This window comes from Corapipo altera, unplaced genomic scaffold (genome assembly GCF_003945725.1).
Source record: "Corapipo altera isolate COAL_440 unplaced genomic scaffold, ASM394572v1 61057, whole genome shotgun sequence".
NCBI classification, from domain to species: Eukaryota; Metazoa; Chordata; class Aves; order Passeriformes; family Pipridae; genus Corapipo; species Corapipo altera.
Window position 1 is genome coordinate 63,643 of NW_020885010.1, and position 13,792 is coordinate 77,434.

The 13,792-nt window shown below is 42.4% G+C and overlaps 1 protein-coding gene across 1 annotated transcript in view; it reads right to left on the bottom strand.

Moving 5' to 3' along the window:
• LOC113958853 (protein patched homolog 1-like) overlaps positions 1 to 8,289 on the bottom strand; it is a gene marked incomplete at its 3' end in the record, with an annotated part of 65,604 nt that extends 57,315 nt beyond the window's left edge. Inside the window, 5 exon segments of the mRNA XM_027667436.1 lie at positions 3,408 to 3,529; positions 4,121 to 4,319; positions 5,730 to 5,821; positions 5,936 to 6,005; positions 8,144 to 8,289. Of these exon segments, the coding sequence (XP_027523237.1) occupies positions 3,408 to 3,529; positions 4,121 to 4,319; positions 5,730 to 5,821; positions 5,936 to 6,005; positions 8,144 to 8,274 (614 nt within the window).
• Between the last annotated feature and the right edge of the window lie 5,503 nt (positions 8,290 to 13,792).

The window sequence follows — 13,792 nt, forward strand, 5'->3', positions numbered from 1 at the left end:
GGGGGGGGGGCGGGCTAAGTGCGGGATTTGGCTCCCGGGCTGGTCCGGGGTCCCCCCTACGTGCCGAGGGAAGTGAGGTTTAGTCCCAAGGTGCAGTCGCAGCAGGAGAGGGGAGAGAGAAAGTGGGGTGCTTTGCCAGCAGTTGCTACACACCCATGGAGGAGGATAGAGCAGCTTCGGAGCACACAGAGGTTTGCCGTTTCAGGTCTGGGGGGGAAGGGGGAGGGGTGGTACAGGGGAAGAGGGTGGGGAAGAGAGGGGAGGGGTATCGAGCGGGCCATGGGGGTCTTCTGATTGACGGGGGGGAAAGCACCTGCAGATACTTGGTAACACAGTGGAGAAAGGACATGGTCCGGGAGAATAGTGGGGTTCCTTTAGAGTGATGGGGGTCCCAGCCAAGCTGGGGACTTGAAAAGCACCTCAGCCTTGGATGGGTACAAGGGCCAGAATGGTTGGTCAGTTTGTTTGTCTGTTTGGTTTTGGCTCATCTGCTGCTACTGCCCAGGTTCAGCATGTTCCGGATAAGTTTGCTTTACTCTGTTACATCCTGAAAGGGTGGGCAGGACAAAGGACTGTTCCTTGGGTATCTCCTTATGATTGTATATAAATAGGTGATAGTAAAGCAGGAAATTAAAGACTTGCCCAAACCATTCTAACAGGAACGTAACCTGTGTATCCCTGTGTGGTTGCGAGCTATGCTGGCGATGGTACATGCCTTCGGTAGGGTCGCCCATGCCAGACAGGTCAAAACAGCAGGGTTGGATACAATAAATAAATCTATGGGCAGGATGAGCTCACTAGCCTTCTCGCAGTCATCCTAAGAGAAGGACAACTCTAATCTCAAACCCGGGCAGATGGAGCTCACTTAGCCCTGTAAGGCCATCCATCTAAGAGAAGGTCACTAATCAAACCTACGTCCTGAGGATCTCGCTGCCACCGTCCAAGCTCACTCGGCCCTGGCAGATGAACCTCAGGATTAAAGAGTGGGTTCAGTTCCGCGCATACTGCATCTCACCTAAAAATCCATTGCTCAGGCTTGAAGGCTTTACCCACATGCAAAAAGTCCTGTAGCGACGGACGAGGGTTGAAACGGCAGGTGAAAGGTGCACTGGAAGCCACAGACTCAACTCTGCATGCAGGCGGTTCAGGATATTGGTCATTTGAGACTGACCGGAGATGACAGTCTCTTGGGGCAGCACCCTGAACGACCAAGCAGCCTTTTCAAGGACAGCACTGCTTGCTCCACTCGGAGAGGGGCCTAGAAAAGGTGACCTAAACAAAGCTCATCTCCACTTTCACCCAGTTGGTTAACCGCAGACCAACGGGCATCTTCTTCCAATGCGGTCGCACAAAGATCAAAAGACAAAGGCATGCACCTGCCTCCAAAGGTGTACCTAAATTAACTCTAGCATGTTGGAACATCAGAACCATGCTCGATTCTGCGGATAGTGGACGTCCTGAGCGGCATTCTGCCCTAATTGCCTATGAACTGGTTCGTCTCAACATCGACATTGCTGCTCTCAGTGAAGTTCGCCTTCACGAGGAAGGAAACCTCAGAGAACATGGTGCCGGTTATACACTCTTTTGGTCAGGTAAGCCCAGAACTGAAAAACATCTCTCAGGTGTCGGCTTCATGATCAAAAACTCTATTCTTCCCAAACTCGAAAATCTGCCAACAGGTCACTCTGACCGCATTATCTCCCTACGCCTTCCACTACACAACAATCAACACCTTGTCCTCTTTAGTATATATGCCCTAACTCTCCAAACTGGCCCTGCCGAAAAGGATAAATTTTATGCTGACCTGCGCCACCTTACCCAAAAGGTGCCTGCAGATGATAAGATCATTATCCTTGGTGATTTCAACGCCAGAGTAGGTAAGAATTTTGATGCCTGGAAAGGAATATTAGGCAAGCATGGTGTTGGAAACTGCAATGATAATGGTCGACTCCTGCTAGAATTCTGTGCAGAGCAACAGCTCACCATCACTAATACTATCTTTCAACAGAAAGATAGTCTGAAGACTACCTGGATGCACCCCAGATCTAAGCACTGGCACCTCATTGATTATGTCCTGATGCGACGGAGAGATGTCCGCGATGTCCTCCATACCCGCGTGATGCCCAGCGCGGAATGCCAAACAGACCATCAGCTTGTGCACTGCAAACTCAATTTCAATCTTAAATTCAAACCTAAAATGGGCAACATCCCAAGGAGAAGACTCCAAGTTAACAATCTCCAATCAGCCACAGTAAGAGAGAGATTCCAGGCAAACCTTCAAACTAGGCTTGAAAACCATTCCACAGATTCTGCAGATTATGTGACCAATACATCTGTTCTTGAGCAAGCAGCAGTCACAAGTATAGAGGCCATGCTGATGAGAACGCAGCTGCGATGGGCAGGGCACATCTCCAGGATGAAGGACCACCGCCTCCCGAAGATCTTGCTTTATGGTGAACTTGCCACTGACTGCCGCATGAGAGGAGCCCCGAAGAAAAGATACAAGGACTCCCTGAAACAACATCTCAGCCTTGGCCATATTGATCACCATAACTGGTCTACTCTGGCCTCAAATCGGGAGGCCTGGAGACATGCCATCTATAATGCTGCGGATGCCTTTGAGAACACACGCAGGATCACTCTCAAGGAGAAAAGGCAACGCAGAAAGAACCGTGTCTTGCGGAATGCACCATCTAAGGAGTCTTTCTGTTGTGCCTTCTGCAATCGGATATGTCTGTCACGTATTGGCCTCATAAGTCACCAACGTGCCTGTAACAAACGTGGATAAAGCCTTCTCAAATCTTCGTTTGCGAAGCCCAGCCATGAATGAATGAATTTTGTCTGTCAGAAAACGTATTCAAGATCCAGTGACATAAAGAATATACTTTTCTCTATATTGACCTTAAACAAACAGTTCAATGGAGATTTTTGATTTTTGATAAAAGACAAATAAGTGGGCACATTACCAGAACTTTGGAGGGGCTCCAAGGACCGTACGTACTGTGAAGAAGATGAAGATGAGGAAGAAGGGGTCCCAAAGACCCCAGACCAAATTCCCAAAGGAGTTTGTCGGGGGGCAGAACTGGGCAGAACTGGGCAGAACTGGGGGGTGGATAGTTTTGGGATTGGATGGACCTTATTATAAAATCATAGAGCCACTGTCTGGGTGCACGTGTCATGTGTATTCCCCTGGGCCTGCAAGCCTGATTAAAGGACCCACTCTTTTTATCTTATACACTAAATTTGCCTAGAGTTTTTTTTCTCTGCTATCTCTTTAGGTTACAATACACATCATTCACAGATTGTGAAAGACAGTTGATTTTGCATGATATGGCCCCCTGCCAAAAAAACCCCAAATTCTAACAAAGAAAAATTAAAAATTCTTATGTAAACATTTGTTTGCTTACCTGACAAGCTTACCAGAACTATTCTTGACTGTACCACCTATAATCAATTCCTCCTGCCAATGCATGTATTTTCTCGACAGTCCATAGCATCCACCACTCAAAACAAGAGCCACATCAAGAGGCTAGAAAAAAGTTTTAAAGAAGCAATTCATCAGTTGCATAACTTCAGATAAATCCTAAGTCAACACCTAGTTTACTGAAATAACAGATATGGAAGATCATCTAGGAAGTCTACACAGAGAAATGTGATCAACAAATGGGAGTAGACAAACTAACCTGATACTTGTTCACCACATAGCAACTTCTCCAAAGCCAAAGTGACTGAGAAAGGGATATATCAAGTTGGGTCAACAAAACTGACCCTACTTGAAGGAAGGCCTTGCTGCACAGTGTCAGTGTACAGCAGCAACCATATTCCAGGAGTAACTGTGTCTACCTGAGGCACATTGCTTGCTGAAATTATATGTCAACACATTGCCACACCTATCCAGTAGCTGAGAACTGTAATTTCACTCTAAATATGTGTGATTAATATTGCATCACAGGATGAGGGAAAGTTAGTTACCCTGGGTTAATTATCTAATAGGAACCAAATAATGAAATCACTGAAGAACAAAAAATATATATTACTTGGAAGGGAATGATACCCTTTTCTCTCACCACACATACAGAGCCTCCCTTGAAAAGATTGGCACACAGGTAAGCAAACTTACTTTGGTGAAATTTTTGTTGGGAGCTGTGATTGGACAATCGGGATCAGCAGGATTCAGACAAGGTTGATCCATATAACCATGACCAACCTCTGCTTTTTTCAGCATTTCTTCCCAGCTCTCCACTTGGTAATTTATTTTTTTTAACTTTTCTAAGAATTCTAAGGGGTCAAAGTTGATCCACTGAAAAGGAGGTTTCCCTCTGTTAAAGAAATCAAGGGAGAATGACAAAAAAAAAGACAAAATAAGTACTGAAACATAATTTTTTAATTTGTATTTTTGCAAATGTTGAAGTTGTTTTCTGTTACAAACTATAACCTTTTCTGGTAAGGTTGTTTCATAAAATGAAATGTATGTTTTAATTATATTTGTTTATGCATACTTTTCTTGTAGGCCCTGTGGTGATTTTAACAAAAATATCAATACTTACATACCAATTTACTGTACGAAAGGGAATATTCACATGTTAAAAAAAAATTCATTTACAAACCAAGTAAAACAAACCATCAAGCACCTAAATAACAAAAAAGCAACCAACTGCTGCTTCAAAGAATTTGGAGAGAGAGGAGAGGGGAAGAAGGGAGGAAGCTGAAGAACAAAATCCTTTCACATAGTATCAGATTACTTTTTGCTGGTCTAATAATCATCTTGCAAATGTAATCAATCAATATAGCTGGTCTTTGTTTATCTATAACAATTCTGTGCTCCTGCAAATGCCCTGGCTGCTTGACTATCAACCATCAAGCTTTCCTGCTACCATGGCTGTCATCAATGTCACATCTCCCACCCTCCACTTTTGAATTTGTGATGTTAACAGACTACAAAGGCTTTTGGTTGCCTTATTCTGTGATTCAAACCACACTGTATTTGCTTAAACAGGCTTAATTCTTTATTTGAAATCTCCCAACCAGAAAATGCAACCCCCCCTTATTTCCCCATCTAAAACTGTACACTAAACGTTGCAAATTGCTTTCACAGAGACATGCAAACCAGGTCAGAAACCATAACTCAAATGTTAAGTCTTTTGTAAATAAATGCCTGCACATATTAACAATTAACTCTCTGAACAATCCAGGACATACAGTATCACACTTGATAAGAAACCACCCATAAAAGATATATTTTATTTCTTTAATGATCTCATAAGCAAACGATTTGAGTTTTATTCCTTAGGAAGACTTCAGTATTTACCTAAGAGACCTACATTTTCTTAGAAAAATATTAATTCCCAGCTAATATTTTTTTAGTTTGGGGGTGAAGGAAAAAAAAAGAAGGAAAGGAAAAAGTTTATTTCCCAAAAAGCATACAATTAAAAAAGCTTGAATTCAGACTTTATATTTTCTTTTGCATGCTAGCAGAACGAGAAAAGTAATGACACAGGACTTAAGTTGATGCATACAAATCATCTTTTAGAAACAGAAAAATCTTTGCTCAATTAAAAAACATCCATGCACATTTTCTACAAAGACACAACAATTTTTTTTTTATTATTTTTATTTATTATTTTTTGGTTAAACCAGAATCTGAATAAGCACTGGGATACATCTCAAAATCATGCATCATTTTGCTATTAAAACTATTAACTGGAAAGTTATAAAAACAGCATGCTTACAATAGATAGGCAGTTCCTGACTGTAGCTTTGCTCCCTCCCAGAAGCAGTCCAAAGGAGTGATGATTAAACAAGGATAAAGATATTCTATGGTCTGTCAAAGTCAAAAAAGGGAAAAAACCACAATTAGACTACAATATAATCTAAACAACACAAGCTGAATCATGAAAATATAAATTGTTTATAATCAAATGCCTGTTATGCCTACCTGGTCCATATACCCTGCTTCTGTGATGAGTTCTCCTGATTTATAACATAAGTGTTCCAATTTCCATTTTCTGTAATGAATATAAAGAACAAGTTTTTTTCTTTAACAATTACTGAAAAGTTATTTTTAAAATGTAACTATTGGGTGTGGCTGAGATGGAGTTCATTTCCCCATAGCAGCCCTCACAGAGCTGTGCTCTGCATTGGTAGCTAGAAAGGTGGTGAGAACACATCAGTGTTTTGGTTACTGCTGAGCAGTGCTGGCACAGCATCAACTCTGTCTCTCAGCATTCCTTCCTCCTCTCCTGCAAGGGCAAGATCCTGGGAGGGGACACAACCAGACCAGATGACCCAAAGGGATATTCCATACAATGTGACATCAACTCAGATATAAAAGCTAAGGAAAGGAGGAGAAAGGGGGGGACATTTGTTGTTTGCAATGTTTGCCTTCTGGAGCAACCGCTCCATGTGCTGAAGCCCTGCTTCCCAGGAAGTAGTCAAACACTGCTTGCTAATGGGAAGTAGGGAATAAACCTTGTTATTTTCTTCTTCACTTGTGCGTGCACAAACTTTCACTTTGCTTTAGTAAACTGCCTTATCTCAACCTACGAGTCATTTTCCATCTTCTTTTCTCTCCCCTGTCTAGTTGGAAGGGAGAGTGATAGAGTAACTTGGTGGGCACCTGGCATCCAGCCAAGGTCAACTCACTACAGTAATATACATTAAAATTATTATTTATATAGACATGATGGCCTCAAGTAGTGAATCACTGAGAAAAGACAAATTTTATTCAATGTAGGTATGCTCACTTGTGAATTAAGATAGCACTTGGCAACACAAGAGAGAGGTCAGCTTCAGGCTCAGACTAGCTCTGACTCATGCATGTAGAAGAAAAGAAATCATTAGATTATTATAATGTTATTATTCATGGCTAGGCTTCGCGAACGAAGATTTGGGAAGGCACTATCCACATTTGCTACAGGCACGCTGGTGGCTTATGAGGCCAATACATGACAGACATATCCGATTGCAAAAGGCACAGCAGAAAGACTCCTTAGATGGTGTATTCTGCAAGACACGGTTCTTTCTGCGTTGCCTTTTTTCCTCGAGAGTGATCCTGTGTGTGTTCTCGAAGGAGACAACTGCGTTATAGATGGCATGTCTCCAGGCCTCCCGATTTGAGGTCAGAGTAGACCAGTTATGGTGATCAATATGGCCAAGGCTGAGATGTTGTTTCAGGGAGTCCTTGTATCTTTTCTTTGGGGCTCCTCTCATGCGGCAGCCAGTGGCAAGTTCACCATAGAGCAGGATCTTCGGGAGGCGGTGGTCCTTCATCCTTGAGACGTGCCCTGCCCATCACAACTGCGTTCTCAGTAACATGGCCTCAATACTTGTGACAGCTGCTTGCTCTAGTACAGATGTATTGGTCACATAATCTGACCAGCGGATGTTAAGGATTGTACGGAGACAGCGTTGATGGAAGTGTTCTAGGACACGCAGGTGGTGGCGGTAGATGACCCATGATTCGGAACCATATAAGAGAGTAGACAACACTATGGCTTTGTAAACACTGATCTTGGTGCTTTTCTTCAAGTGTTTATTAGGCCATACTCTTTCGTGGAGTTTTCCAAAAGCACTGTATGCCTTAGCTAACCTGTTGTCTATCTCTCCGTCGATCTTACCATCTGAGGAGATGAGGCTACCAAGGTAATTAAACTGTTGGACTGATTTGAGCACTGATTGGCCAATGGTGATGTGGGGATGATGGGGGACTTCCTGAGGTACAGGTTGAAATGTTATTATTACTATGTTATTAAATAGCCCAGCAATTCCACCCACTGGCATTTCTCTTCCATTTTCATTTTCCCTTTAAGCCTGAATTACTGGAAGGCTTTTAATTGTTAGAAATCCCATCAATAAAGTCACATTTTTAAGAGCACAGTTACCACTTCTTTACCAAGAAAAATGCTGGACACTGTAGCTCTGCTCATAAGGGTACATTTTCAGAATCTCATGCAATACCTCTTACACCATTTTATTTGTTAAAATGTCAACTGGTCACTGCTATCATGACACAATTTGAAGCATCAGTAACTAGTGACATCAAAACAGTTCTAATGGAAGTGCTATCCATTAAAAGTATATGCAGAGAAATATTTGTCCACTTCATGTTACAGATGATCAAGAAAAGTTTTGATTTTCTTCTTACCTGTTGTACATATAAACATCTACTCTGTTGACCTGAAGTGCAGAGTCAAGGTGCTGTCTGAGTGCTTCTATTGTTAGTATATTGGCACCATCTTCATGTGGAGTCTGAATCATGAGCTGAGGGTTAAACATGGCCTCTTCGCCAATCTTCTACCATGTATAATTTAATTCTTGACTCACTCGTCCACCAACTGATGGATAAACATTAACAACTTATTCTGGATTCACATGATGAGCACTCACTGGTCAAAAAAATCTTTATCATGTGCATGGAATATTCTACCTCAAACCAATTACAGCATAGCTCTAAATCTAATACCAAATTTATTTTAGTAAAAATGCAACAAAAAACATATTCCCTATCAAATATATGCCATTGTCCCTACTGCACTAAAATACTGATGTGCAAATTGGAGCCTTTTAAACGACATGGTTTTTTATATTAGAACCAATATTCCATATGTAAAAAAACCAACAAAAAATCCTTTCCTTGCCTACCAGACCAAATACTCTTATGTTACCATTTCTTTCGCTTGTATAAACAGTCTGCTCCAATAGCACATTTCAAGACAAATGTCTTCAATTTACACTCCTCTAAATAATTTGGCAAAGGTAGAAGGGAGATGCTTTTCTTCAGTTAAAAAAAGGGAAGAGGGAAAGAGTAAGTGATCATGAGTACTTCTTTCAACCTTATATAAAGGGAAAAAATAATAAATTCACACAAAGAGGTGCAGTCCTGAGTGCAACAAAGTGTAGCAGAAAGGACCATCTAGAAACAATTTACCCTAGTGGTTCAGTACCTGCATAACATGGTGTGCCGCAGGGAATAATTAATACACAACATCTTTTTCTAAACCTTCATTAGCTGAACAGGTATGTTCCATATTAAAACATGGATTTAAAAAAAAAAAAAGGAAAAGGTAGAGACTGCAAAGAAGACAGGCTCTAGAGGGAGTCAACTTGCCTTGACAGACAAAATTACATAAGAATGAAAAATTATCTTCCACTTACAAAAAAGCATTCAGTTAGAGTACATATATACTTTATATAACCTCCCCTATAGTCTTTCTAGAAAAGGAATGTGGGAGGGGATGAAAAAAATGCAACCCATTATCTGGATCAAGACCATATCCAGATGAGGAGGACAAGAACAGCAATATATTGTTTCCATCCCTTACAATGTATTAACTTTATTGCTATGCTAAGGCCAAACTACAGACCTGGTCTAATTTTTTACATTTTCTTCAGTTCTAGTCACCTTGGCACTGGTGATCTAAATTACTGTCAAAGTTTGATTCTGCAGTTATGGGAATAGAAACTATACATGTAAATCTCTCTCTTTTTAGACCACATAATGGAAGACTGATCTGTAGCCAGCCAGCAGTGTGAGAGATGACATTATCAAGTCTTAACAAACTTAGGACATATTCAATCACTTGGACCCTCATTCTACTCGCAACCCCCCTGGAGCTAATGGGACCATCAGACAAGAAGCTAGGCCCCAGCATGGATAAAGTTGTCAGATTCAGGCTCTCAAGAATTATAATCATTCTGGCATGAGGCAACACTTAATTTTTAGTTCAAGAATTCTTTAAAGAAATAAGTATTTCTACAACACACTCCAACCATCTTCTCAGTCAGTCTGTCATGTGACACTGCCTCCTTCACATCAAGTAACAATGATCATCCCACAGTAACAAAAAATAAAAAGCAAAGTATAAATTCCATACCTAGATTCCCTTCATAATGTATTAACATCCCTCTTATTACAGTGACAGGATATACACTAAATAAGGCTGCATATGCATGGTAAAAAAAAGCTACTGTGAATTTCTATCAATAATTAAACTCTAAAACCACTTAGACTTTGCCTCAAGTGTTTGAGTATATGCACATTAATCACAACTAAATGCAAATTCAAATTAAATAGCATACTCCATATCAAATACTCATTCTAGTTTAAAAGTTACTTTGCAAACCCATATATCAAATTTGTTGTACTGCTGCAGTGTTGAAAGAAGTGATTGTCCCACTATGCTCAGCATTGGTATGGCCTCATCTCAAGTACTGTGTGCAGCTTTGGGCTCCACAATATAAGAAGGATATTAGAATGTGTCCACTGGAGCGCAACAAAGATGGTGAAAGGACTAGAGGGTGTGACTTATGAGGAGTAACTGAGGATAGTAGGATTGTTCAGCTTTAAGAAGAGAGTGAGGGGTGACCTCATTGCTGTCTACAACTTCTTCATGAGGGGGAGCAGAGAGGGAGGTGCTGATCTCTTCTCTCTGGTGTCCAGTGATAGGACATGAGGGAATGGCTTAAAGCTGCATCGGGGGAAGTTCGAGTTTAGGTTTAGGTTGCCCTGGATGGAGTCAGGAGTTGGACTTGATGATCCTCATGGGTCCCTTCCAGCTCAGGATATTCTATGATTTTATGATTCATTAAACTCCAATTTCACTCATGAGACTGATGTTCGTGTCCACTGCTGTCTTACTCCAGCAGCTGGTATATAATATGCTAATAAATTTTACTTTGTCTTACAGGGACAACGCAGTGGGGAAAAGGGAGCACGTGGATTATAATCTATACATCTTGGAATAAAAGCTTGCTTTTGCAGTTCGTACTTCAAAACACAAAATGTCTCTTTTTTTGTTTGTTTGTTTAAATACCACTCAAGATAATAAAGATCCAATTGGATGAGGACTTTGGAGTCAACCATAAACATCTGTTCCTGCTACTATACTCTCTCCCATTCCACTCACACTCCACTTTTGAATTTAACTAGGACTTGAACCAACAAATCAAACCATGCAAGACAAAGGACATTATTCCTACCTGCTGAAAGTGACCAATTGTTTATTTTCAAAAGAAATTATTGCCTCCTAGTCAAGATCCTGCCAAACTACATTAATTTCATTGAACAATGAAGATTTAGCTAATCTGACTTGCATCAATCACATAAATCTGTCTTCAGAAGCAAAGCTGTTTTTTTACCTTTTACATTAAAACAGTAATAACAAAAACATCCAAGAAAGCAGGCACATGTTCCAGAATTCAACAATAGAGCTGATGCGCATTCTTCTTAAGGCATTACACCAAATAATTATTTACTTGATGGGTTCATTATGAACATTTCTTCTCACAAAAAGAATAAAGATAACTCCACAGGCTAAATGCAGATACTTTATACAACATAACACTCATACAAAAAGATTAAAAACCTAGATTGTGGGGGAAAAAGATTATGTGAAAAAATACAGATGGACTGTTATAGATTAGGAATTCAGGGGAATTTTTCTTCCCCTGCTCCACTCCAAGGGAAAACGGAATGGGGGAGGGGGGGGGGGAAGGGAGGTCATTAGCTTTACAAAGGATGTACCCTGGCCCCGCTGATGGGCCATTTAGAGAGGCTGGGGAGAGAGGAGGGGCTGGTTCTGTTCTGAGGGGAGAGGGGCAGACTGCGTTGCTGGCTCTCGGAGTGAGACGGGGGTCTGCGTGCACGCAGGCATTTGGGGAGGGGGACTGGAGGTGTGGTTTTTCTTTTGGCTGCTCATCCTGGTCAACTCGACTTCTCATCCTGCTGGCTTCGACCTGCCTGTCCCGCTCCCCAGATCTGCTGTGTCTCATCGGAGAGTTTGCATGCCCGCGGGAGAGAAGGGGGAGTTTTTGAGAAGCCATCACTTGAGACAGCGGTGAGTCCCGTGGGAGTGTACTGCCTTCCTTCCCTTTCTCCCCCACTGAGGGAAGGACCCCCCATTTCCTTCTCGGCTTCCTCCCGCAGTCCAGGACCGCTCCCTCCACACCCCTCTTCCTGTGTGGTGACTGCCGGAGCCCAACAACGCCCCCTGCTGACCACGACAGGGTACTGCAGGTCCTACAGCTTCAGCGATCCCACAGTGCCCCCTGCGGGCCACAACAGGGTACTGCAGGCTCTACACCTCTAGCGATCCAGCAATTTCCCCTGCAGGCAACGATTAGGACAAAGAAGTATTCCTTCAGACTTTTTTTTTGTTTTCCTAGGACTACTGTCTATTTTTTTGTGTTCTGTTACTGGTTTTGCCAACATACATATATCTTTTAATAAAGGGTTGTTATTTCTTCTGTTTTTTCCACACTTCCTCAATTAACACCCCTTAATTTTGAATTTACAATTGCTGAGAGAGAGGAGTTTGGTCTATTTCATGACTCATCCTCTTTAGCAAACATTCCAGTCTCATCAGACTGAGACATGGGTAAAAAGCAAATATATACATCAGTGGCCTTTCAGTATATCAGAAGCAATAAAGAACAAGAAAAAAGACTAAAAAAATTATAAAAAGTTTCTACCAGGTCGCTACCTTCCCCCTGTCATTTGCTGCAAGCATGGAAGCAGAGTTTACTGCAGCTAAAAAGCTGCTGTTAGCTCTCCTTGCTAAGCAAGGTGAAACAGTAGCTGAGAAGGTATTTGACAAGCTTATTGCTTGGACCTGTGAAAACGGTTTCTTTAAAGTGCCCCCTCTCCTTTTCGCCTTTGACGAATGGCGAGGTTTGGGAGATAGACTTTGAGACTTGATTACCCTCGCTGCTACTACGAAACTTCTCGACCGTGCAGTCATCCTGTTGAAGAGGGGAGTGCGTCGCGGCCTGGCCCACGCTGCCCCGACCGAACTGTGTGAATTCGAACTGTGGCCACCGCCACCCCGTGCGGAATCGTGGTGCAGACGAACACCAGAGAGACTCTATGGCCGGAAAACCCTCACGGCACCGCGGGGGTAAAGCAGGAGTGCCCGAGAGCCGGCAGGAGAGCAGCCCGGCAGTAACGGTGCAAGAAAAAACCAGGAGCGGCCCCAGAGGGAAACTGGGATGGAGCAACCCCGGAAAAGTATCACTTCTTGTTGAGAAGGGGAGCAGGTTAGAAGGCTGTTTTCCCGTGTTTCTGTTAACTCTCGTGTTGACTCTGTTGTCTGTCCAGTGTGTCGTTGTGGGCTCACGGTGTTGCTAACTATGCCGTGCTAGTGTGTGTGTGTGTGTGTGTTAGGGGTTGTGCGTGTGTGTGGAGAAGTGACCATGGGTTTGTTAGTAACTGTTAAAACCCAGGGATAAGGGTCCGGAAGAGGTGTCTCGGATGACACAGGAGCATAGGAATTTGCCTTTGAGATTATTTAAACTGCCGCCGGTACCGGCAACTGCAGCGGAGAGGCGGTTCGGGGCTGCAGCAGCGAGAACAGACACTAAACAACTTCAGCGGGTTCTCTCTCCCTTCCCCCCCCCCCCCCGGGGGAGGGGGGGAGAGCGAGAGGGAACAGCAGCAGAGGCTGCAGTGAGAAAGAAAACCAAGTGGTCGAGAAAAGAACGCAAAATCTCTCTTTAGTCCTTCTACTCACTTGTAGATAACTTAAACCCAAAGACTTGCGTTTACCTGCAAGCTAGTATGCAGACAGTTTTAGGGAATTTTTCCAGGAAATGAGTATTTGTACGAAAATCTTAGTGAAATGCCTTATTCTTAGCTGTTTTACCCCTATAAAACCCTTCTGAAAAAATATCGTATTCAGTAAAAAGAAAAAAGCAAAAGACAGGGTTTTGACAAAAAGGATAAAAAACCCTCTTGCAAAACTTTGCCTTTACCTTAGCAGAGAAAGAGATAAGGTGTTAGTGGCTCTCACAATAGAGA